General features: G+C 45.7%; 1 protein-coding gene across 1 annotated transcript in view; it reads left to right on the top strand.

Annotated features, from left to right (window-relative positions):
* The window catches only part of mio (GATOR complex protein mio), a 127,193-nt gene that overhangs the window by 11,948 nt on the left and 88,508 nt on the right, over window positions 1-26,737 (top strand). Inside the window, exons 2-3 of the mRNA XM_068346299.1 lie at window positions 11,725-11,864; window positions 16,833-17,036. Of these exons, the coding sequence (XP_068202400.1) occupies window positions 11,738-11,864; window positions 16,833-17,036 (331 nt within the window). The 5' untranslated portion in view covers window positions 11,725-11,737. The remainder of the gene's footprint in view (window positions 1-11,724; window positions 11,865-16,832; window positions 17,037-26,737) is intronic.

Raw genomic sequence — 26,737 nt, 5'->3', positions numbered from 1 at the left:
GGAAGCAGCATCCTGGTCTTCGCATAGCTGACCTCGACCTCTGTAGGTAACTCATGCTTCCTTGTGCTCCTAGTATTAAGCTTAATACTGTCGCATCCCCCATACCCTGACGAGGTGGTATTGGGAACGTCCTATCCTAGATTCCTATCTAAAGGTCTCAAGGTCAACTTCATAGGACGAGTCACACTTTCCTCCACTCACAACTTATGTAGGCCACTCGTTCCTAGCGAAGCAAGGAACTTGTGAGGTGCAGGGGCTCCTTCTCTCAAGTGCTACTCACTGAGAGGCGGAATCCCCAGGCAAAGCCGAAGTCAGTAAGGCTGGGGACTTTCCACCCTTCCTAAGGGGTAAGTCACCCAATGTAAATAGCGTGGTTTGTATTTCGGTTACGGAACAAATGACAAATTCGGAGATAATTTGTATTTTTCCTAACCATACAAACCTTAGCTATTTACACATATTTGCCCGCCAACCCTGTCCCCCAAGTCAAGTCCTACCTCTAAGTGAAGTGAAGCAAATCACCGGTGGGGGGGGAGGGGTAGCAAGCTATCCCTTCCCCTACCCCCGCTAACCGCGGTGGTAGTTAACCCTCGTTAAAAACTATTGGCTCGTCATTTCAGCTACGCCGAAAGGTAAACCCAATGTAAATAGCTAAGGTTTGTATGGTTAGGAAAAATACAAATTATCTCCGAATTTGTCATTTGTGGTTCATTCCATACGCAGTCAAATTCAGAGATGGAAGGTCAACACTGGAGTTCAGATCCGTTAATAGCTCCTGATTCGGATCAAATGCAATTGAGCAGCCTTTCTGTGTAGTGGTTAATAATGTAGCATTTCGTATAACACCTATAAAGCCAGGCGCAAAGATTTTCAATACGTCTAGAACACTTTCTGAATACACTAGTCTAACACAAAAGGTTGTCATAATACAACTCGGTTACCCCATGGACACTTCAGTCTAAGCTTGGCTACTAGCATTCATATGTTGTTAGGTAATGGTATCAATATACCTTATGGTCTAGTACTTCCTAAGAGGTAGTTTTTAAAACTTAGTCTTCATCCTCATACATTTTACACAAGTGCGTTAGATGGCTCTTGTACAGTAATCAACAAATGGGATAACCTGAGTGATCTTGTGTGTATTTTTGGTAGTGTCAAGAAGACAGTGGATGAATCCCCATTAAAAGATTTGCTTAAAATGAATAAAGCTATTTCCAGAGAAAATTGATCTGGCTAGTACTGACTCCGTCTTCACTTTGACTCAACCCTGTCTGATTGTAAACTGCAATTCTTAGAGTCCAGTATCTCTGAGGCTAAAGTTGATAAACTAATGACACATAATTCTGGTAAATAGACTTACTAGAACGCCCGGTTGCTGTTTCAAGCCGTTTAAAGGTTAATGGTACAGTTTTCTGGTTTCAGTTCCAGTATCATCAGAATAGATGCGTACGTGAACGTTAGTCAGGCAAGCCCAACTCCCTCAGTGGTGCACAACCACAATAGTATCATCCCTTGAAAACGCCTTGAACTCGCGGTCCTAGGCTGGGATTGATCTGCTGCCTTACGAATGCTAGGCGAATGTATAACCACTATACTTGCCGATTCCAGTTTTCTCGTTGGACGATCGTATCAGCAAGCTCAAAGTAATTGCATAACCTTTACGGTTCAAGGCAGGAATCCCAGCTCAGCGCTGGCAAAGTCTTCTCAGCCATCTTTCCTCATTGGAGAAATTTGCTCCACATAGACGCTTCCACTAGAGATCTCTTCAGTGATTCTAGAAAGATCATTGGTCATTTCCTTCTTGTTCCAGTAGGACAGGAGGCTCAGGGTGATCTTACTTGATGGTTGAATGAGAAAAACCTCCTTATGGGAGTCCCACTCTACTTGACCTCTGGACATGCAAATTTCTCAGATACGTCTAAGGAAGGGTGGGACAACCTGGTCATCTCAGGTGTTTGTTCTTGAGAAGAAATGCATTTACACATCAATGTCCTCAAAATTCAAGCATCCCTTATGAGGCCAGGCAGAGCGTCATTTCCGGGTAAAAGAAAGAACCAATCTGTTTGGTTTTAGAGGAACTTCTGACCTACCTAGCAGTGAGCCTACCTATTTAAAGGACAAAATGTTTGTACAGTATATGCTAAGGAACAAATAACAAATGTTTAAATTGCTTTTTATTTTTCATAGTTATGCAAACCTGAGTCCTTTAAGTTAATCTTCCCTCCTCGGCTACCCCTCTCTGTCTTGAGCCAAAAGGTCAAAGTGAGGCTCTTCCAACAGGTGGTGGGTTGGGGCATCTCAGCCTTGTGCACCACATGTCGGCCATTTGTTGTCCCATTCCATCTTGTGCCAAAATCATCCCCTTACCTAAAGGACTCATGTTTGTAGAGCTAGGAAAATACAAATTTCAGTGCTTAAAGAAAAGTTGTTCCAACACAGAGTACTTACCTAGAACTATCTTAGGAGTTACTGGTAACTCTTCCCAACCGACCAGAATTTTGTGTAGTTTACCCTATTCCCATTTTCTATGGGTGACCTCAGGCGGAGTGATACGCGCCCTGAGGCGACCCGGGGTCAGAGAGCGTGCTAGATTAGGTCGTGCTCCCAGAAGTTTCTGGTCGCGACATGATTCACATCCCGCCGCGCTCTCTCTTACCCAGTGCGACCCTTTGTGTCCCCGACCCTTTGTGTTTACCACGTGGTTCCTGTGCCCGTATCCTTACCCCTTTCCCTTGTGTCTCTTGGTGTAGTGTTTTTATTATGGAGCATCCACGCCGTTGCCCTGGTCCCGTGGCCGGTAAGTCTTTTGGGGCTTTCCTTTCGAAGCCTGAGGTTGATCCACACTTGCGTTGTTCGTCATGTAGGGGCAAAGTATGCTCCCCTACCGCCACGTGTTCGGAATGCGAGTCTTGGGGCGAGATTCAGTGGGTCCGTTATGGGACTAAGAAGAAGAAGTCGGCCAAGAAATCACCCAAGAAAGCTACCGCGTCCTCTGCTTTGGTGTCCCCGGATGCCTCGTCGGAACGTGGTTCCCTTTCATCTTCCCCTACCCAGGGTAGGGGTCGAGGTAAGTCCGTTGCGGGGAAGCGGCCCATTGTCCTTCCCCAAGAGTCTGATTTACCTGTGGGGGAAGTTTCTGAGGTGTTACAGGCATGTGTGGGGCCTGAGGGAAGTGCGGTAGAGTGTGTAGGAGATGAGGTCCTGGTGCCCGCAGGGCCCGTCTCTACCGAAGACCCGATGTGGGGGAAGTCAGGTACTTCCTCTTCTCCCCCATCTTGGGTGTGTGTTTCAGGTACTTCGGCTGCCGGGGGGGATGCCGAGAAAGGCCATTTGTCAAATTCGGACCCCGTCGTTTGGGATATTCCTAGAACACCCTGCAGGTCACCCTTCAGACTAGAAGAGGAGTTTGACCATTGGATCGGCCGCAAGAACGTTCCTCGGACCCCCCCAGCGCCCGCGGTGACTCTTCCGCCCGTCTTCATGCAGCCTGCGGAAACAGGTTCGGCATGGAGTAACCCCCGCGGAGTTGGACGCCTCAGGTGATTCGGCTGATTCCCTTTCCTCCTCCTCGTCTTCCTCGTCCGTGGATTCATCTTCAGAGGACGATTCCAGGTCTGCGAGGAGGAAGCGCGAGAGGTCCAGGAAGAAGAAGTAGTCCCGCTCCCTTTCAAAGAAGAAGGAGTCCAGACCTTCTAAGAAGAAAGCGAAGAGGAGCAAGTCCAAAGATTGGGTGAGGATCACGGTGCCCCGGAGCGAGCTGTTTAAGGTCATCACAGCCGCGGCCGCTTCCGGGTGGCTCCCTAGAGCCTCGTCCTCACCGTCTCTCCCCTCCTGCTCCTCCTACGGACAAGAACCTCACCGAGGGAGGCCTTTCCTAGCTCCCCGTGAGCCTCCGAAGTTGTCAAAAGCCTCCGCGCCCCCTACTCTGCGGAGGGAGGCGCTCCGTCAAGTGGAAGGCATTACGCCAGCCGCGGGCTCCTTGGCTGACTTCATTAAGCTCCAAGGGCGCCCTTCGGCCAGGAGTATTCCCACAGATACGAGGATGGCCGCAGGGCAAGGTAATCCCATGACGGATACCTTCGCCTCTACGGGTCCGCCCGTGACACGGGCAGTCCCATCCAACGTTGCTCTCCCTACCGTCACCGATGATACTCGTGAGGAAGGACGGGTGACGGAGGCCCTGGTGGAAGGAGGGGATTGCTCGTCCGATGACATCTCCTCCTACCGCAAAGTGTTGGCTCTCATACGACGGCACCATAGGCTGGATGAACCGATGTCCACCACTGAACAAGCCTGGCTCTCCGGACTTAGCAGGCTGGTGGAGAATCCGGTTCAACAAAGGCCCTCCTTAGCTCTACCCTTAGCTCCTGACATAAGGCTGGGTATGGAGCATATTGATAAGTTCCTGGACGGCCTAGCAGACGCCCCTAGGAGTCAAAGTGCCTCGAAGCTGCTGCCGGGACTGAAGGCGCAGAAGAGGTTTTACATACCGGAAGGTCGTCGGGGAGGACCCGCGCGACGGAGACAGCCATTACCTCATTGAACCAGGGTGCCGCTGAAGACAGAGCGTCCACGGCCCGTGTGTTTTTCCCCGTCGGAAACCACCATGATGGAGGACATGGCCCAGGACCTAGTATACGTGTCCTCCTGGTTGGACTGGTGGGCCTGCACGTTCGTTGGTTTTCAGGCCTCTCATGATTTGTCCCTGCCTGAAAATCAAACTTTACTGAGAGAGCTTATTAGCTCAGGGGGCAAGGCCCTAAAATTTTTGTCATATCAGTCTCTCTCCCAGGCTACCAATTTGGTCCTGAGGAAGAGAGACACTATCCTGAGCAAACTTGTGAGAAAACTCCCGGACCGGGAAGCAAGAAAATTGAGAAACTCCTCAATCTGGGATGAGGCTATCTTCCCCCTTAAGTTGGTAGATGAGATGATGGAATGGGTGAGGAAGATGAAGGACATGGGAGACCATAGACCTCCCCCTATGAGGCGCCCACCTCCCAGGAGGCCCTCCGTAGACGGCCCTCACACTTCCCGTTCCTCTCCAACTCAACATAGAGGAAAGCCACCTGCGGCTCCCTGGCAGCAGTCAACTCAGCCCCCCCCCCCACGTAGAGGTGCCACGGCACCCCAGTCTAACTTTAGACCGTCCTACGGGAACTCAATAAGAGGTCGGTCCGGCCGCTCCTCCAGAAGGAGATAGGAGGCGAGGCCCCCTACCCCTACTGGAGCCTCAGGTGGGGGGATGCCTCAGACACTCTTGGCAAGCATGGCGGGATTGCGGTGTGGATCCCTGGACGGTGACAATCCTGAGGGAAGGTTACAGACTACCCTTCTTAGCGGAAACTCCCCCGCTTATTCCAGCCCTTCAAGCGGAGTGGCTGATTCCCAAGGACCCCTTGAAACGGGCTGCTCTACAGGAGCAAGTGTCTTTCATGGTCTCCAAGGGAGCGTTGGAACTAGTCGAGGAGCCCGGCCCGGGGTTCTACAGCAGGCTCTTCCTAGTGAAAAAGGCGACAGGGGGATGGAGACCAGTAATAGACCTGTCGGCCCTCAACAAGTTTGTGGCAAAAACCGAGTTCAAGATGGACACTGCCAAGACAGTGTTGGCCGCCTTGCGGGAAGGGGACTTCATGATATCCCTGGACCTCAAGGATGCCTACTTCCAAATCCCCGTCCATCCCTCCAGTAGGAAGTTCCTCAGGATAAAGTGGGATTCCCGAGTGCTACAATTCAAGACCCTTTGCTTCGGGCTGTCGACGGCTCCTCAAGTGTTTACAAGAGTCTTCACGACAGTCTCTGTATGGGCTCACGAGCAGGGCATCCGTCTGATCCGGTACCTGGACGATTGGTTGCTTCTTTCAGCCTCAAAGGAAGAATTGAAGGAACAAGGAGGGAAGTTACTTCGTCGCTGAGAGCAGTTGGGTATCACGGTCAACGTAGCGAAGTCCCAGATGACCCCCTCCACCAGGATGACCTACTTGGGGATGGTCTTGGACACCCAGCTAGTGAGAGCTTTCCCTTCGTTGGAGAGGCTGGAGAACCTAGAGCGTGTTCTGCAACCCTTTCTGTTGGACCTTTGTTGGACCATCCCAGGAGGGCCAAGGATTGGCAGAGGTTGTTGGGCCACCTAGTGTCCTTAGAAAAGTTAGTGCCACAAGGGAGACTCAAACTTCGAGCAGTGCAGTGGAACCTGAAAGAACATTGGTCCCAGGGGAGAAACCCCCACAAACTGGTTCCGATCTCCCCAGAAGCGAAGGTAGCCTTGCAGTGGTGGCACGACAGGAGGAACACCGAACTGGGGATGCCCTTCGCACCCGACCCTCCGGAAGTCCTATTGTTTACGGATGTGTCGAAGGAAGGTTGGGGCGCTCACCTACTTGACCAATCGACAAAGGGAAAATGGTGGAGTGAAGAAGCAAAGCACCACATAAACGTGCTAGAGATGATGGCTGTGCTGAGAGCGAGTCGAGAATTCGTTCCTCTCCTCCGGGGGAACACGGTAGCGTTGATGTGCGACAACGCCACAGTAGTAGCCTACGTAAAGAAGAAAGGGGGTCTAAAGTCGAAAGAGCTATGTTCGTTATCGACGGAACTTCTGGAATGGGCAGCAGAAGAAGGGATCGAGTTCACAGCAAGGTTCATCCCGGGAAAGAGAAACGTCCTGGCGGACGGCCTCAGCAGAGTAGGCCAAGTAATAGGGTCAGAGTGGACTCTACATCAAAACACAGCTCAGTCAGTCATACTGAAGTGGGGTTCCCCAGTAGTAGACTTATTCGCCACACGTCTGAACGCTCAACTCCCTGTGTTCTGTTCTCCAGTTCCAGATCCGTCAGCGGCGTTTGAGGACGCCTTCCAGCACCCTTGGGACGGCCTCGATGTGTACGCTTTTTCCCCTTCGGAATGATACGTCAAGTCCTCAACAGAGTACGTACAACAGCCAACCTTCAGATGACTTTGGTCGCGCCTTAGTGGCCGGAGAGGGAGTGGTTCGCAGACTTAAATGAACTGGCCCTTCTTCCTCCTTGGCCTCTCCCGGACAGGTCGGACCTTCTTCGTCAACCCCACTTCCAAAGGTTTCACGAAAACCCTCGGTCCCTCCGCCTTCACGCATGGAGGTTATCGAGCGGCTTCTGAAGAAGGATGGATTCTCATCGAGGACCGCAACGAGGATGTCAGGTTACTTAAGGCGGTCCTCTATCGCTGTCTACAAAGCAAAATGGGCAGTCTTCTCGAAATGGTGCGCTCCCCGTAATATCAAGCCCTTGGGGGCCTCGATCCACGACGTGGCGGACTTCCTGGTGTATCTCAGGGGCGATTTGGGCTCGTCCATTCCGGCAATAAAGGGAGTGAGGGCAGTGTTAGGTCAAGTCTTCCTCCTGAAGGGCATTGACTTGGGATCCTCTCGGCACATCTCGATGCTCATCAGGAGTTTTGAGCAGTCGTGCCCCCCACAGGAGGTGAGGGTACCGAAGTGGGACCTAGCCATAGTACTCAAAGTCCTGTCAGAACCTCCCTTTGAGCCCCTCAAGGACTTTCTGGATAAGGATCTCACCCTCAAAACGGTCTTCCTCTTAGCCCTGGCTTCAGCGAAGAGGGTTAGTGAGTTGCACGGATTATCGTACGAAGTTTCACACTCAAAAGGGTGGCGGGAGGCCTCCTTTCGGTTCGTCCCTAACTTTGTGGCCAAAACGCAGAACCCAGCCTGTTGGGATCCTCGGTTCGAGGGCTTTTCGGTCCCAGTGATCCCTAGGTCAGACAACCCTGAAGACTTACTCTTATGCCCGGTTAGAGCAGTAAGAAAATAGCTGGAAAGGACCTCCAGGCTTCGACCGGAGATCAAGAGCTTATTCGTCTCAACTGGTCAGGTGAAGAAACCAGTCTCTAAGAACTCAATCTCCTTTTGGTTGCGACAAGTAATCAAGAGAGCTTACGAGGTTTCGGGAATCCCTCTTCCAGGTAGGCCAAGGCCTCATGATATTAAGGGTCTAGGCACCTCCCTGGCGTTTGAGAAGAACATGGCCGTGGGCCAGATTCTGAAAGCGGGTACCTGGTCCAGACAGTCCACTTTCACGGAACATTACCTGAAGGACTGCTCTAGGAAATCCTGGGACGGGTTCAACCTTGGCCCAGTCATATCAGCCCTACAAAAGATTTAAAGGTCATGGCCCCAGGGAAACCGGGGGTGGTAAGCCATGAGACACAAGTTCATCCCTTACCTTTAGCCCCTATCATCCTTCCCCTTACCCTTAATCCCCAACGTGGGTGTGAATCAAGAGGCCCTGGCGGCCAGGATATACGTCTTCGACAAGATATAAGTCTCAGAAGTAATGGTTCAGAGGTAAGCCACTTAGACACCAAGTTAGTTTTTTGGGTAGTTTCCCCTATTTTCATTCAGCCTTTAGTAGGGGTCATTGGAACCTAGTTCCCCTTCGAGGTGCCCCCTTTTTTTCGCCCGATCGTGCTCCTAAACCGTCGGACCCTAGTCCCTGCAGGACACTCCCTCCTCCTAAAGTTTAAGTCTCCTAAGAAAGTAGTTCTAGGTAAGAAGTAGGGTCCCGAATTATGCGAGAATTTGGTCGATTAATGACCTCGTGTAAATGGAAAATCGCGAATTTCGAAACACAACTAACAGAAATAATTCCATTGCGGCCATGGCAACCAGCAATTTGCCTATTCAAATGTGTTTACTACCCATTTCCAATACTTTCTTTGTACTATACTGTATTTCTTTATAATATCAAATTGTTCTTGTAAATAAATAAAACATTTAATATACTTTAAAGTTCTAATAACTTGAAAAATGGTTAAAATTACAACCAGGATAGGTGTAAACACCATATATTTCCCCTTATAACACAACCCAAAATACAGACAAATTTTAATGTTTGTCATATCTATTGTATAATACAACTGGTGAATAGCAAAACCATCCCTCTATAGACTAGCTTGTTGTATGATTGAAAATCCAGAATTATCAAAATAAAGGCGATTTTATATCATGCGTTTCCTAAACACGCTAAAAAGCACAATAGAAAACGACAACCAATGTTTTGTTTACGTTTATCTCTGATCACAACGAAGAAACAGACGCATTTATACATCTGTGTTTTTGAATTGACAGCAATTTTACCAAGTATAGATTATATGTTGAATTTGTTATTACCAATGTTCTAATTATTTTTTATTAGAACTTTCAAATAAATGAAATGAATGCCATTTATGAAATGTTTTTCTTTATGATGCCGCCTGAAACGGAAACCTTCCATTTGTTTACGCTCCATCTTCGATCATAATAAACAAACGAATGCATTAAACACACATGATCTAAGTCATAACTAATGATATTACAAACATTTAGTAAACATTATGTTATTACAAATATTTTACTTACTGTATCCATATAAATTCCTAAATTCGTAGCAAAGCTGGAAATTTTTTTTTTCCTTATGCGTTTAATCCACAATAGCAAACTGCCGCTAATGACAGAGTGATAACTTACGATAATTCTAAACTGTTACAAAAGATAATTGTCCTTTCCATATCCAAAATACTTTTCCTAACTTCAGTTATAAGTCAACTTGTACCCACCTAAATTATGGATCCATATGCAAAAAAGGTAAAAGAAGAAAGTACTAGGCCTATTTTTAAAGTCACCGAACAATTAGGTTACTGCTATAACGTTCGATGTGAGAGAGAGAGAGAGAGAGAGAGAGAGAGAGAGAGAGAGAGAGAGAGAGAGAGAGAGAGATGGTTTTAAGATACTAAACAATGAATATGATAGGTTATAACACATTGGTGTTTATGTAATATTAACTGTATAGATGGTTTGAATAAGTTAAGAAATGGTGTAAACAATTCTTTGTTATTGTATTCGCGCGGAAGCTAGACATCAGCTGATGTGATCACAGCCAAAAGTAAAACAAAAATAAGTTAGCAATACTCGATTTTTAAAACACACCCGAAATTTAACAACATAAGTACATGTTTTATTATAGCGCAATTGACATTTAAAGAGTAAAAATTTTCTGGAATAGAATGGTGTTTCCTAAAAAATAGTGGTTTGCGGACGAAATCGGTTACCGTATTTTAAGCTATGATTGAAATGGATGTATAGGCTACACGGTATAATTTTTTCGTTTTGTATTTAATTGACACTTCAAGAAAACCGATTTTGGTTTCTTCATCTATTTGTAAGTATTGTATAACGAGAGAGAGAGAGAGAGAGAGAGAGAGAGAGAGAGAGAGAGAGAGAGAGAATCAGCTGTTGTACACTAATTGAATGTCGTGTTTTTGTTTCGTGTACTCCCTGAAGCGAGGAATTGATCGCCACAACTAACAATATTCATGTTAATTTCATTCTTAAACTCAAGTTGCCATATGTGAACTATGGTTTTATTTTTTACGGGGAGAGAGAGAGAGAGAGAGAGAGATTTCTGCCATCAAATCTCTCTCTCTCTCTCTCTCTCTCTCTCTCTCTCTCTAGATTTTATTTTACCGTCTACTCTACAAAACCAATGTTTGCAAATCAAATGTATACTGTTTAAAATATGACAAAATATTGACGACTCGTTACCGAAGTTTAGGCTATTCACTGCCGATAAACGAACCCAGTCTACTCGTGAAAACCTTGAACACCCAGAGGGAAAAATAAGGCTTTTAAATATACTGTACTAAACAAAAATAATGCTTTAATATACCATCATTAACACTACCATTAAAATTATCGAAAGGTTGGAGAAAGATAAAGATTGCCGAGAATGTAACCACAATTCTGTTTACATTTTGTCAGCTGGACTCGCACAGTTAACAGTTGATTTCATTGTTGATGTGGAATTTTATCCTTAAATAGGCTATTCATTATGAAATTATGTTAATGAAATGTAATGTTTATATTGTTTTGTAACATTTATTATAAATCACCGTATTTAGGGCTACCAATATACTTAAAAAGACAATAGATTTGATACATTTTGTTGTGCTTGACTCGCGAACTTTGAACAGCCTCGCAGATACAGAAAATTTATTTTTGAAAAATAGCGATCGCGGAAAAGGGGAATCGTGTAATTCGAACACGCTTAATTCGGGACCCTACTGTACTCTGTGTTGGAACAAATCACAAATTTTAAGTAATTTGTATTTTTCCTAACATACTTACCTAGAACTACTTTCGGGTTATGGCCCGCCCATCCTTCCCCGAGGGTCCTGCAGGGTTGAGGAGAACCTTTTTTGGCTACGAAACTTACTAAGGAGCATGACCTAATCTAGCACGCTCTCTGACCCCGGGTCGCCTCAGGGCGCGTATCACTCCGCCTGAGGTCACCCATTGAAAATGGGAATAGGGTAAACTACACAAAATTCTGGTCGTTTGGGAAGAATTACCAGTAACTTCTAAGAAAGTAGTTCTAGGTAAGTATGTTAGGAAAAATACAAATTACTTAAAATTTGTGATATTATATTCAAGTTTATACTTTTTACTTACCTATTGATTTACTTGATATGATGTTAAATTTTAATGTTTTTGTAGCATTTTAGAAAATATTTTGCTAGTCAATGAATTTTGTTTTGTTTAACTCATGAGAAAACAATAATTTTTCATGTTCTCTTTTGCATATTGTATTACCATTGCATTAATATATATCTAGATATTTTGCAACATTGCTGCATTGTTTATATAGGGTATGAATACTTCATAGACATTGTATAACTTGAAATTATTTTCAGGTAAAAATATAACATGAGTAGTGTGAGGGTGGATGTACATTGGTCGCCACTGGCTGATGACCAGTTTCTCACTTGGGGTTCTGACCTTCAACTTTATCAAGTCCAAGAAGTATCTCCAACAGATGTTATTGAATTACCTCGTAAGTATATGGTTAGAAGAAATTGGTCAGTTTTTACATTATATGCATTTTATTAATCTTTAATTATCTCATTTGGTTCAGAATATGCTTTAGCTTTTAATATGTGGCTACTAATGAAAAGACTTGTGTCGACTAGCCTTGAGATGTTCTCAAAAGATTTATAACTTTTGCAATTTTTGTAAAGTATACAGTAAGTGTATTTGTAAAGAATTAAAATGCTTTCAGATGATATATTGAATCACAACTGAGTATTCTCTAATTGTGAAGTTACAAAAAATTACTTGTTCCGACACTAAATATAAACCCTCCGCTATTTAAAGGGATATTACTTTTGGCAAAGCTGGAATATGAGTCTTAAGACTTTTACCGAGGGTCAACCACCCATCTGCTAGTGAGCGGGGGTGGGAGGGTAGCCTGGTACCATGCTCACTCGCACAGCTGGGTTTTGTGACCACTTTTGCTTTTGGCTCGGTGGAGAACGGATGTTGCCGCTCTCAGTCTTCAACTTGATTTGCCATTTTTGACTTAAATTGCTTTTTAAGCTTTTTCTTTTTCAATGTGATTGTTTTTCTCCTTGATCGTCCTCATGCAGATATATCCAGGACCTGAGTGCTGCTCCTGCCGGACTTTCATGTCCTTTGAGACGTACCCACATTTGTGTCCATCCTGCCAAGAGCGGCACTGTGATCAGTACAATACCTGCTCTGAATGCTGGGATTGGTCTACCTCCCAGTGAGGTTTGGGCGACGGCACAAGAAGACTTCGAGGGAGATTCTTTGCCTTCGGTGTTTTCCTTAAAGTCAAAGAAACCTCTGACTTTTTCTTTGACCCCTCGATATCTTACCGAATTTTCTGCTTGATCAGTCTCTTCAGGGAATGATCGAGCAGAAGCGTAGACCGGCTAACACCAGGTCAACCTTTGGGTTCGAGGGGCAAGACTGCTTCCCCTAGAGAAACAATTTCTGCCCCTTTCCTGGGGCGGAGCCTTTTCCTTCTCTGATGTATTGCAGGTTTGGCATTGCTGGGTATGATTGGTCCCCAGTCGAAGGAGGCTTTACTGGAACTCCTTCAAATTGGTGCTGAGAGGAAGCGTACACTAGCTTCCTTCCATGTGGAGCCCTCTACACCGATGAATATGGAACAGCGTGACCCTAGAGTGTCTTCTACCTTGACTTTTGAAGGGTCCCGCCCTTTGCCTTCGCCTACAGTTGCTGCTGTTGCCTAAGACTGTGCTTCCCCCCATGCTGCACCGACTCTTCTTTCAGGGTTGGAGCAATGTCTGAGGTTGGTCTCTCTAGAGGGTGGATATCTCTTGTTCTTGAGTGAGGTGCCCCCAGAGACCCGGTTTCAAAGACCCGGTTCCAGAGACCTTCCAGACACCATCGTGTCTCCTCTATGGAGGAACCGCGCTGCCCCCGATGAGCTCCTTACAAGGATCGTCACTGTTCTTAGCCCGGGGAGCGTAGTCTTCCTCGATGCTTTAAACGTTCTTATTCTCTTTCGGTCAGAAGACGTCTCTTCAGTTTCTCCAAGGACCGACGATCCTTCCCCTTGCCTGCTAGGCGTTCGCCTTCGACGTCTCATCATTCGCCATCTGCTCGTCCCTCATCACCCTGTGACCGTCGCTCGTTACCTCGTCATCTTCACTCTTTATCTCGTGATTGTTACTCATCACCTCGTGACTATCGTTCCTCTCGTCACTTACCAGCTCAAGATTGTCATCTGCAGTCTTGCTGTCAGCCAGCGAGTGCTCGTCACTCGCCAGCTCTAGATCGTCATCTGCAGCCTCGCTGTCAGGCGGCACGTGCTCGTCATTTGCCTGCTTCTCTGGACTCTCCGTTGACTCTGCGTCCGTCCGTTTCTTATCAGTCTCTTGTCACTCGTCACTCGCCAGCTGCTCGTCGTTCGCCAGTTCACAGGCATTCATTTCTGGTTGTTCTCAGACTTCTCAGTGTTTGCCAGCTCCTCGTTCTCCAGTACCTTGGTGTTTGTCAACTCTTTTGCTTAAACCTTCTGCTTCACTTTCCAGCCTATAAGCGGCAATCGCCAGGACCGGATCGTCACTCACCGAAGCGTGATCTTCACTCCCCTGCTTTTAAACCTTACAGATCGCCTTGTTATCGCTGCTCCCCAGCTCAGGACAATCGACCAATGCATGATCGCTACAGAGACGACACACTTCGTCCTTCTCATGAGAGGTAACCTCTCCCTGCGTCAGCAATTTTCACTCTATCAAGAGGAGCCTCCTTTTCGCAAGTATAGTCCTGAGCCTTCTTGCCCTAGGGAGACTCGTTCCCCCAGGGCTATGCCAGTTTCTACCATTTTAGGTTTCATTGCCTCCCTACCTGAGAGGGAATCTCTATGTTTGTGGGGACCATCCACCTCTAAGGACCTCCAGCATGGCGGATGCCCGGTCTTGTTCCCTTCTAAGAGGGAACCTTCGAAGATGTAGAACCCTCCACATCGAGGGCGTCTCGCTCATCCAAGCCTGAGCTAGAAGCCATGCCAGTGCTAATTACATCAGGTAAGGACTCGAACCGTACATCTTTACAGGTTACCAAAGCTCCAGCTCCCAGCCTTCCAAAGGATCTTCTGGTTGGCACTGCTTTTGGGAAGGAACCTCGTGGTTTGACTCCCTGGTCAAGGCAATTCGTCAGGCCGTTACAGGTGTACTTCCTCCTACGCAGTTGGTAACAAGCACACAGAGGATTCATCTGGTGAAGTCAGCTCCCCTTTCTACAGCATGCCTCCGTCTGACCCCAGACAGAAATCCACAGGTCCAGCCCAACAGAACCACAAACTCCTTATGTAATGCTCCCCAGTAACGGATCCTCAAGCACTTGGACAATATGCTTTTCAACAACAGTGGGAGAGCATAGATGTCTACAGTATGTATTCACCACCATTTTGCCTGATGAGAAGATTACTCAACAAGGTAAGAGAATCCAACAACCTATCAATGACTCATAGCTCTGCTATGGCATCACACAGAATTGTTCCTGGACCTTCTTCAGCTACTCGCAGAGGTCCTGAGAAAACTCCCTCCATGTCACGATCTACTCGGACAGCCATACATAAAGATTTGCCCCAAAGCTGTAGATTCCCTATGTCTTCATGCCTGGAGATTATCCAGCATCTCCTCACGAAGAGAGGCTTTCCACTGCAATATATCAGGCAAAGTGGGCAGTCTTCTGTGGTTGGTGTTGTTGAAGGGGTATCTCTCCCCTTGATGCCATTATCCCATTGATAGTGGAATTTCTCCTGTACCTTCAGGAGGAGAATTCCTTTGTTTTGGCTGTGAAAGGCTATCGCTCACCATTGAGCCTTGCCTTTAGGCTGAAAGGAGTTGATATTCCCTCATTGTTGGAATTGTCTCCCCTCATATGGAGTTTCGAGCTTATCTGTCCTCAGTTGGAAGTTAGATCACCTCCATAGAATGTTGTTTGTGTACAAAGATCTCTGAAAGGTGCTCGGTGTGAACCGTTACATCAGGCATCAGATCTTCACCTGATTATTTAAATGGTCTTCCTGCTTGCTCTGGCCTTGGCCAAGAGAGTGAGCAAACTGCATGGTCTTTCCTACATCTCCCATTCAAGGGGATGAGGACAGGTAATACTCGGCTTCATCCCTGAGTTTATCGCCAAAACTCAAAGTCCGGGAGTAGCGGATCCTAGATTCTGACCCTTCCAGATTTAGTGTCTCCGTAACATAACCAATGACCCAGATCAGCACCTACTTGCCCAGTGAGGGCTCAGAGGTATTACCTCAAACAAACTTCAAGAGCTCATTCCCAAGTGAGCAGATTGTGCACTAGCATGTGGAAGGTTAAAAGGAGATTCGCAGTGAATACGATATCTGCATGGATTCATAAGGTCACAGACCAGGCCTTGAATCCTGATTCTCCTCCACAGACGCGGAAACCTAGAGCTCACAATGTTAGGGGCATTAGTGCGTCTCTAGCATTAAAAAAAAAACTGTGGTAATCTGTGGAGCAGGTTCTTCAAGTGGGTGTGTGGAAGCATCAGATGACCTTCACTGCCCGTTACCTGCAAGCTGTAACTCACAAGAACATGTAGACGTTCTCCATCGGACCTGTGGTGGCTGCACAAGAAGTGGTTTAAACACCTTAAGCTTCTTGTTGGACAAATAGCAGATGTTGGAGGGCAGGTGTTACCTGGGATTAAGTCTGGGTTGAATGATAAGAGTGACTGGCTCCTTCGTTCTTTCATTTTCTTTCTTGGCCTCCACTGTCTGCAGGTAATAAGTATTTCCCTTATGTAACCTGATATATGCACATATATTTGTTACAGCCCCATATCTCCTGGTGAGGTGGGAATTGGGTATGTCTATAGTTTGTTCAAAGAAGTCTGAGGACTGAGAATTCTTACCTGGACAAGTCGCATTGCTAGTATCACACAGTCACACGGGTTGCTGAGACCACTAATGTGTACACATGCACGGAAGTTTAGCGCAGTGTCAGGGTGATTTCTCAATAAAGCGTGCATAGCACAGGGGAATACCCTAGGGCAAAAACCAGCCAGTTGGTTAGAACTTCCACTCACCCTAGGGTAAGTCTTCCCTGATAAAGAGTGAAAGGGTTTGTATTAATGATGGAGCAAATAACAAATTAGAAAGTTCAGTAATTTGAATTTTTCCTAATGGTACAAACCTTGAGCTCTTATGCATATTTGTCCTGTCATCACCTATTCCCCTGCAAATCCTGCATGCAGTCAAAAGTGAAGGTAGGTGTGTGTGTGTCTGAGCAGGGTAGCCGGTACTGGCCTGTCTTGCTCAAACAAGCGGTGGGGTAGTTATACCTCACTAAAAGCTAATCTTCAAGCTTTGTCAAAAGTATATTACCTAATAAAGAGCTCAATGTTTGTATCGGTAGGAAAAATCCAAATTACTTTCAAATTTATCGTATTGGAGATTTATTTCTTTGGTGTTTAATTTGTCATTTATTTGCAGGTTTCCGACTGGGTCCTAAAACAGCTGCTTCCCTTTTAGCAACAAACAATGACCTACAGTACATTAAATGTGTTGCATGGTGTCCTGGACTAGAAACTGATCTTTCAAGTAATCTCATTGCTGTGGGACAAGCTAATGGCAAGGTAGCACTTACTAATTTCAGCAAGGTGCATGACCCTCGAGGGATAAAAGGAAAAGAATTCAGTAAGTATGTTCAGACAGTTTTTGCATGGTGCTATGCATATGTGCGTATATGGAAGTCAAACTTGGTTTTTATTTTATCCATCTCTGTGTTTGTACAAGCTAATTGTTGGATGGCTATATAATCTATCACTGATGGTTCGAGAAGATAGACACCTCTTTCATTATGGGAGTTTCCAATTAGTTGCCAAATTCTATCATTTTATGAATGCTTACTGAACATGGGTGCATATGTAGATGCTTTTCTTACTACATTTTGGAGTCTGAAATGGTAATATGAAATAGCTTTTCTTACTACATTTTGGAGTCTGAAATAGTAATATGAAATAGAAGATTCTTTCTTTGTGTACATCTTTTCCCACTTCTATATGGGGTCAATGTTTTTGGTCAGCTTTCTCCATCTACCTCTGTCCCACACCTCATCACCGGTTAATTCCTTTGATCGAAGGTCATCCTTGATACAGTCCATCCACCTTCACTTTGGTCTCCCTCTCCTTCTCGTTCCCTGTACCTCCATTTCCATCACTCTCCTCCCAATATACTGTTCATCTCTTCTCATGACATGACCGTACCACCTCAGTCTACTTTCTTGGATCTTATCTGATAGTTTTCTAACTCCTGTGGTGCCCCTAATTACCTCATTCCATATCTTATCTGATAGTTTTCTAACTTCTGTGGTGCCCCTAATTACCTCATTCCATATCTTATATCTTCTTGTCACCCCACACATCCATCTCAACATTCTCATCTCTGCCACATCCATCTTCTCTTCTGTCTTCTTTATTGCCCACGTCTCCGCTCCTACATCATTGCCGGTCTCACAACTGTCCTCTGTACTTTACCTTTCAACTTAACCCCTACTTTCCTGTCCCATAGTATTCCACGCACTTTTTTCCAATTCTTCCATCCTGCTGGTATTCTGTGGTTTATATCTGCCCCCAGATCACCATCCTCTGCAACTGTTGATCCTAAATACTTGAAATTTTCAACTCTTTTCAATCTCTCTCCTTGTAAACTAACTTTCCCATTCTCCCCATTTTTCAATCTCAAATACTCTGTCTTTTTCTTGCTGATCTTCAATCCTCTATTTTGTATTTTTCTTGTCCACTCCTCCAGTTTCTCTTCTACTACCTCTCGCCTAGTGCTACACAGTATAACATCATCAGCAAAAAGCATACACCAAGGAGACTGATCTCTAATACCTTGTGTTACTACATCCATGACCAGATCAAATAGGTAAGGGCTCAATGCAGACCCCTGATGTAGTCCCACATTTACTGGGAACCTTTCTGTTAGGCCTGTACTGCTCTTAACATTTGCTTCTGCCCTCTTATACATATCTTGGGTGATTCTTACGTATTTCTCGGGGACTCCCTTTTCTCTCATACATCTCCACACCTCCTGACCTGGTACTCGATCGTATGCCTTCTCCATGTCAATAGCGACCATATGTATTCCTTTCTGTTTCTCCCGATGTTTTTCTATCATCTGCCTCAAAGAAAATATTGCATCTACAGTCCCTCTTCCAGGCATGAATCCAAATTGGTCCTCACCAATTGTTGTTTCATCTCCGAGTCTCTTCTCAATGATCTTCTCCCATATCTTCATAGTATGGCTTATCAACTTTATGCCTCTGTAGTTGCCACATTCCTGGATGTCTCCTTCCCCCTTATAGATGGGGATGATTAGGCTTCTCCTCCATTCCTCTGGCATCTTTTCCTGATTGAAGATCTTCTGCGTCAGGTCCCACAAGATATCTATGCTTTCCTCTCCAAGACTCTTCCATACCTCTACTGGTATATTATCCGGTCCCGTAGCTTTACTATTTTTCATCTTCTTTACTGCTTGTTCTACTTCTCTTCTAGTCACTCCTATGGTAACTGTCTCGTTTGGGAGTCCATCTTCAAATACTGTTCTTGGCTTCTCCCCATTCAATAGTCCTTCAAAATAAGTTTCCCACCTTCTTTTAATTTCACTCTCTTCTGCAAGAACTATGCCATTGCTATCTTTTATTTGCCTTATATGTGTCAGGTCTTTGGATGCAGCATCTCGTGCCTTAGGAATTCATAATATTTTCTTCTCTCCTTCTGGTGTTTCCATCTCTTTATAGATTTCATTTAATGTCTCTGCCTTTGCCTTTGCTACTGCTCTTCTTGCTTCTTTCTTTGCTTGCTTATAGTTTTCTTTATCCTGCTCTTGTCCCGATAGATCTGCCTTCTTCTTGGCTTCTTTCTTGGTTTTTACCTGTTCTTGCACCTCATCATTCCACCTCCACGATTCTTTATCATTTGGGGGTCTTCTTCCTGATGACTTTCCAAGTACTTCCTCACCGATCCTTAGAATCACTTTACTATTCTCGGTTCACCATTCTTGTACATCCTTGTGTAACCTTACTGCTTCCAGCACTTTTTCCTTAACCTGTTAAGCGTCACCCACGTGATAAACCGTTCACCACGATCTACTCGGTACCGCCTTCAACTGCATATTCCGTTCATGACTTTAACTGCCTTTATCAAGTCGTCAGTCTCGTGATAATACGTTTACTCGTATAGTAAGTATAGGATCACCACTTGGCAACACTCTCAGCATATGGGGGCTGTAAATAGATACTTATATGATGTCTTGCAACTATTTTTCTGAAGGTAGCTTGAATGATGTTAGAAAACTGGTTTCCTTTCAGTGCGCTTCGGGGGTTTATGCGGATAAGGTTGTTTGTAGATTCTTTTACGATGATCGGTCTAAAGGTGATGGTTATTTCTTTAGATAAAATAAATTATATTCTTGTTGAGGAATTTGATAATGATAACCTGTTTGATAATAAGAGCACTAGTTCTGAATCCTCCAGTGATAAGGATATTGAAGAAACAAAGTTTTCTTTCGATGCCGAGAGCGAAAAAAATGACTTCTCATTGCCGAATGACTGGAGAATGAGATGTTACAAAACTATATAGGAAAGGAAACGCCGAGAGAGAGAGAGAGAGAGAGAGAAAGAGAGAGAGAGAGAGAGAGAGAGAGAGAGAGAGAGAGAGAGAGAGAGAGAGAGAGAGAGAGAATAAAGTGGATAAATAATGTACAAATGAATGACGAACATATTTGAAAACTATACAGGAAACGATATGGAGAAAAGAGAGAGAGAGAGAGAGAGAGAGAGAGAGAGAGGAGAGAGAGAGAGAGAGAGAGAGAGAGAGAGAGAGAGAGAGAGAGAGAGAGAGAGAGAGAGAGAGAGAGAGAGACTCTCTCTCTTGTCCCTTTGCTTTTATTGCTGATCCTGGCGTAAGATTTACGATTGAAGATAAAAAGAACCCATTAGAATATTCAGTATTATGTAGCCTTTTAAAATGAAATAATAGTATTAATTGTTTTTTTTATTCCACCATTTAATTAATATTCCGATTTTTAACTATAAATATGAATTATAAACAAAGAAATTATATCAACTTTGAAAAATTATCATTAGTGAAATGACCGCTCAGGGCAAAAAAAAGCATGACAGTACATTAGCGGCAACCTGGTCCAAGGGGGACGCTTAACAGGTTAAACAAGACTCTCAGTTCTTCCTCTTTCAATTTTTACCACTTAATCTTTGGGTCCATTCTCACCTTTTTACTTCTCCTGCAATTCCTTAGTCTGCAATCAATTACCACTATCCTTTGTTGCGCTGCTACACTCTCCCCATTTATCACCTTGCAATTTCTAACTTCCTTCAGATAGTCTCTCTTACACAGCAGCAAATCTATCTGGCTCTCCTTGCCACCACTACTGTAAGTAATCAGTCTGTTAATCTTCTTCTCAAAGAAGGTGTTGATCATTGCCAGATCAAAAGCCAATGCAAAATCAATCACTCTTTCTCCCCCATCATTTCTCTCACCCACACCCCAACCTCCATGCACTCTCTCTATCCTTTCCCTACTAATTCCCAAGTGGCCGTTCAGATCTCCTCCTATAATTACCCTTTTTCAATATTAATCTTACCCGATGATCATGTAGCTGTCAACTCCGTTGCCCGACAGAAATCTACGGTCGGGATACGCCAGCGATCGCTATCCAGGTGGGGGTGTACTCAACAGCGCCATCTGTGGTCAGGTACTCAAGTACTTCTTGTCAACAAGAACTCAATTTTTCCTCTGTCGTGCCACCGGCTAGACCTACTTGGATACGCTGTTGATTCTGGAGTTATTGTTCACGATTTGGTGATGTATTTGCTCTAGAGTTTAGCCTTCGCTATTCAGGAAGCTTTATCATTAGCTTAGTAAGCTTTTGGAATTAATTTGATTTAATTATGGTGACGAAGAGAGTATGGACTCTCTTTCACTTTTAAATGGCCGACCCTTCCCTTAGACGGAAGTGTTGGTTTCGAAGAGAGTATAGACTCTCTTTCACTTTTTATAACCACCCTTCCCTTAGACGGAAGTGTGTTTAGGTTTTTGGTAATTTTGCTTAACAAAGTTATAGATTTTTATATCTCTCCGCCATTTATAGGCCTCTTCGATTAACTTCCATTTATTATAAACTTATAAAAATTAATTTTTATGTTTGTTTATATGCGACCTTTCCTAATAGTAGGCGGTCCTTACTTGGAACCGAAGTTTATTAACATTGAGCCCGTCATATCGTTTTTCCTGTTAAGAATTTATGCTATTTTAATTTTAATGTTTTTGAAAGAATTTCTTTGATAGTCTCGTACTGTTTTCAAAGTTGAACTAACGTTTTGTTTTGTCTCCGCAGTTGTTGACGTTCAGAACGTTCAACTTGCGCTCTATCGTTACGATAGAGAGAGTATTTCACGGTTTCACGTTGCAGTAAGAGTAAACCGATTCTAGCGTTTCGTTCATTCTTTCTTAGCTTAAATGGTTTTAATTCTAATAAAGGAACTTTTTATTTGGGAAACCTTTCAGTTTTTTTCCTTTAACAAATAATATGTTTTAACGATATATATAATTGGGCTCTTCTCAGGTTCTAAGTCAAGAGAGAGAGAGAGAGAGATAGAGACGGAGGGAGAGAGAGGAGGATAAACGTTTCGTTCAAGCGGGTAACGTTGTTCTCGTTTTTTTTTTTTTTGCTCTTCTCCCTAGTCGCTATAGGGGAAGAAGGTAAAACGTTTCTAGAGTTTTATTCTTGTTCCCAGGCCTTATGCTGTGAGAGATTTTAAACGTAGTTTATTTGATCTAGTGTTTAGTCTCTTTTCCAGCCACTGAATTCTTTATCTTTCATTATGTTTTTCTGTTACATTGTAATACTGTTTTCGCAATTACTACCTTTTAATGAAGGATAGGATTGCGTGTTTCAGGTACAAACCACTTAAAGTTTCGAGTTCAGTGAAATAAGTGCAAACAGAAAATCAAAAGTGATAAAGTGATATGCGCAAAGTGTTTCAGTGTTGCGTTCGAGGGTTCGTCTGTTCGTGCCAGTTGTTCACCTAGTCCGATACCTCTTACAAGCTCCCAAGCCCAGGGGAGAAGTAATGTCGAAGGACTTATGGGTTCCACAGGCCTTGATCAACGAACAGACGTTTCCCTCCGTGGTTTCGGGTGTATCTACACACGTTGCCGACGTGATCACCCCACCCACACAAAGACGAGAGAGCCCATTTATTCCTCGTCTGCGGAAGAGGTTTCTCGCAGAAACCATGGACCAAATCTTGCAGCTTTTAAGTGCTAGTCGGTCCCTTCCGCGCAAGTCCAACGGCCTAGGTGTAGCCACTGGGTCAGTTCGGACTTGCTGCAGTACGACAACTGCACACCTCTCAAGAGAGGCAAGGTGGTACCGCAACAGGCAGTAACTCCGTCTGTTGCCGCACCAGCGGTTTTAGACCCTCAGTCACAACGGACAGTAGCTCCGTTTGTTGTTGTCTTTCATAGACCCTAGTGGTCCATGCTGCAGACTATACAGTCTCAGCTTGCTCCTTCATGCATGAGTATCATGCTGGAAGGTTGACAATGCACCTGTTAACCTACAACCCGCCGAGGTTGTGCGCTCAGCAGATACTGCGGCTGCCTGCTCCCACCCTCCACCTGTGAGAGCTCCACCACCGATGCGCAGTCCACCCTGCCAGACGCATGTTCTTGCTGCACCATCTGCTAACATGCGTGAGCTACCGCATCAGCAGTGGGAAGGTTCTGTAGAGCTGCCGGGTTCCAGCACTATGCGGCATTCTCCGCAGCCCATGCAGCATGCTCTGCATACCTTACAGCATGCTCCGCATACCATGCAGCATGCTCTGCATACCTTACAGCATGCTCCGCATACCATGCAGCATGAGCCGCATACCTGACAGCATGCTCCGCATACCATACCGCATGCTCCTCAACCCTCCGCAGCCCCTCCCACGCTCCAGCACTCTGCTTTTGTTGTTGCCAGCTCCCACACTCCGACTGCGGAGAAGGTTGACGATGCACCCGTGGGCCTACACCTCCCACGGTTGTGCGCCCGGCATGGCTTCCTGCTCTCACACTCTTGTTGTGAGAGCTCCTCCACCCATGCACTAGTCAACCCTGCCAGATGTATGATGACTCCCACACACAGAGCACTCCGTTGCCGTGCGTGAGCTACCACAAGCTGCCGTGTTTTGACACGGTGTGTCAGCCTCCGCAACACACTGTGGTTTCCGCCACTCGCCAGCAGCAAACTAGTCAGTCAGGAGTTGAGGCTTCCCCACACAACTTTGGTTGTTGCCAACTCACAAACTGTCATACAGTTACATGACGTTGCCTTCTGGTCTGCTACTTATACACCAGTGCTGTATGTCCTCACGCTCCTGTTGTGGTTGACAGTTCAGTTTTTGACAGTTCACAGACTGTCAAGCAGTTTCATAACGTTGCCTTCTGGTCTGCTGCTTTTGCACCAGTGAAACCCTCACTGAGAGAACCTAGCTTTTCTCGGATATGGTTCCTGTAGATGAGAAAGTGCTGTTCTCCCTCCTTCTGATATTCCCTTGAGGACTCTGTCATTTGGAGAGGAGCCTTAAGCTGCTTAGCCTCCTATGGACTTTTATTTAAGCATAACATGCTTCCAGGGAGGGTAATGGTTCCGCTTCAGTCGCTAACCCCGTCTGTTGCCACACCTGCTCCCATAGACCTTGAGCTTTGTTGCAAGACATGCAGTCCAAGCTTAGTCCTTGATAGAGGATTTTTTTACGGAGTCAGTGTGTCACTGGGAAGACGTTCAACAACCAGCAGAGGTGACTTGTTGTGACGCAATGCGGCAACCTCAGCAACCCGATAAGGAGTTGTCTGTACTACCCAGACAGTCTAGACAGTTTCGGGTTGTCGCTGTACTTCCTCGCTTCCCCATGGTTGACAGTTCACAGACTGTGCAGCAGTACCATGATCTTGTGTCCGGCTCCGTCAGACGACTGGCTTTTAAGAGCTCCCACAAGTCGTCGCTGTCTGGAGAATCTCAGATGGACTATGGATCTGACCAAGGAACTGGGCCTCCTGGTCAATTTAGAGAAGTCCCAGCTCGTCCCATCCCAGACCATTGTCTACCTGGGTATGGAGATTCAGAGTCGAGCTTTTCGGGCTTTTCCGTCGGCCCCAAGGATCAACCAAGCCCTAGAATGCATCCAGAGCATGCTGAGAAGGAACCGATGCTCAGTCAGGCAGTGGATGAGTCTAACAGGGACACTTTCATCGCTGGCCCTGTTCATCGAGTTAGGGAGACTCCACCTCCGCCCCCTTCAGTATCATCTAGCTGCTCACTGGATAAAGGACATGACGCTAGAGACGGTCTCAGTTCCTGTTTCCGAAGAGATGAGGTCTACTCTAACGTGGTGGAAGAACAGCTTTCTTCTCAAGGAAGGTCTACCTTTGGCTGTTCAGACCCCCGACCGCCGTCTCTTCTCGGACGCATCAGACACGGGCTGGGGTGCGACATTGGACGGACAGGAATGCTCGGGAACATGGAATCAGGAGCAAAGGACACTTCACATCAATTGCAAGGAGTTGTTGGCGGTTCATCTGGCCTTGATAAACTTCAAGTCCCTCCAGCTAAACAAGGTGGTGGAGGTGAACTCCGACAACACCACAGCCTTGGCTTACATCTCCAAGCAGGGAGGGACTCATTCGAGGAAGTTGTTCGAGATCGCAAGGGACCTCCTCATCTGGTCAAAAGATCGAAAGCTCACGCTGGTAACGAGGTTCATTCAGGGCGATATGAATGTCATGGCAGATCGCCTCAGCCGGAAGGGTCAGGTCATCCCCACAGAGTGGACCCTTCACAAGAATGTTTGCAGCAGACTTTGGGCCCTGTGGGGTCAGCCAACCATAGATCTGTTCGCTACCTCGATGACCAAGAGGCTCCCGTTGTATTGTTCTCCGATTCCAGACCCAGCAGCAGTTCACGTGGATGCTTTTCTGCTGGATTGGTCCCATCTCGACCTGTATGCATTCCCGCCGTTCAAGATTGTCAACAGGGTACTTCAGAAGTTCGCCTCTCACAAAGGGACACGGCTGACGTTGGTTGCTCCCCTCTGGCCCGCGAGAGAATGGTTCACAGAGGTACTGCAATGGCTGGTCGACGTTCCCAGGACTCTTCCTCTAAGAGTGGACCTTCTACGTCAACCTCACGTAAAGAAGGTACACCCAAACCTCCACGCTCTTCGTCTGACTGCCTTCAGACTATCGAAAGACTCTCAAGAGCTAGAGGCTTTTCGAAGGAGGCAGCCAGAGCGATTGCCAGAGCAAGGAGGACATCCACTCTCAGAGTCTATCAGTCTAAATGGGAAGTCTTCCGAAGCTGTGCAAGGCCAATGCAGTTTCCTCAACCAGTACCACTGTAACCCAGATTGCTGACTTCCTGTTACATCTAAGGAACGTAAGATCCCTTTCAGCTCCTACGATCAAGGGTTACAGAAGTATGTTGGCAGCGGTTTTCCGCCACAGAGGCTTGGATCTTTCCACCAACAAAGATCTACAGGACCTCCTTAGGTCTTTTGAGACCTCAAAGGAACGTCGGTTGTCCACTCCAGGCTGGAATCTAGACGTGGTCCTAAGGTTCCTTATGTCATCAAGATTTGAACCTCTCCAATCAGCCTCTTTTAAGGACCTCACATTAAAAACTCTTTTCCTCGTGTGCTTGGCAACAGCTAAAAGAGTAAGTGAGATCCACGCCTTCAGCAGGAACATAGTTTTCAGTTTTCACATCTGAAACGGCTATATGTTCCTTGCAGCTCGGTTTTTGGCTAAAAACGAGCTTCCTTCACGTCCTTGGCCTAAGTCGTTCGAGATCCCAAGCCTGTCCAACTTGGTGGGGAACGAACTGGAGAGAGTACTTTGCCCAGTTAGAGCTCTTAGGTACTATCTAAAAAGGTCAAAACCTTTACGAGGACAATCAGAAGCCTTATGGTGTGCTATCAAGAAGCCTTCTCTTCCAATGTCTAAGAACGCAGTTTCTTACTACATCAGGCTTCTGATTAGGGAAGCACATTCTCATCTGAAGGAAGAAGACCTTGCTTTGCTGAAGGTAAGGACACATGAAGTGAGAGCTGTGGCTACTTCAGTGGCCTTCAAACAGAACCGTTCTCTGCAGAGTGTTATGGATGCAACCTATTGGAGAAGCAAGTCAGTGTTCGCATCATTCTATCTCAAAGATGTCCAGTCTCTTTACGAGAACTGCTACACCCTGGGACCATTCGTAGCAGCGAGTGCAGTAGTAGGTGAGGGCTCAGCCACTACATTCCCATAATCCCATAACCTTTTTAACCTTTC

This window comes from Palaemon carinicauda, chromosome 22, assembly GCF_036898095.1.
Source record: "Palaemon carinicauda isolate YSFRI2023 chromosome 22, ASM3689809v2, whole genome shotgun sequence".
NCBI lineage: Eukaryota > Metazoa > Arthropoda > Malacostraca > Decapoda > Palaemonidae > Palaemon > Palaemon carinicauda.
This window is presented reverse-complemented; position numbering and strand designations above follow the sequence as displayed.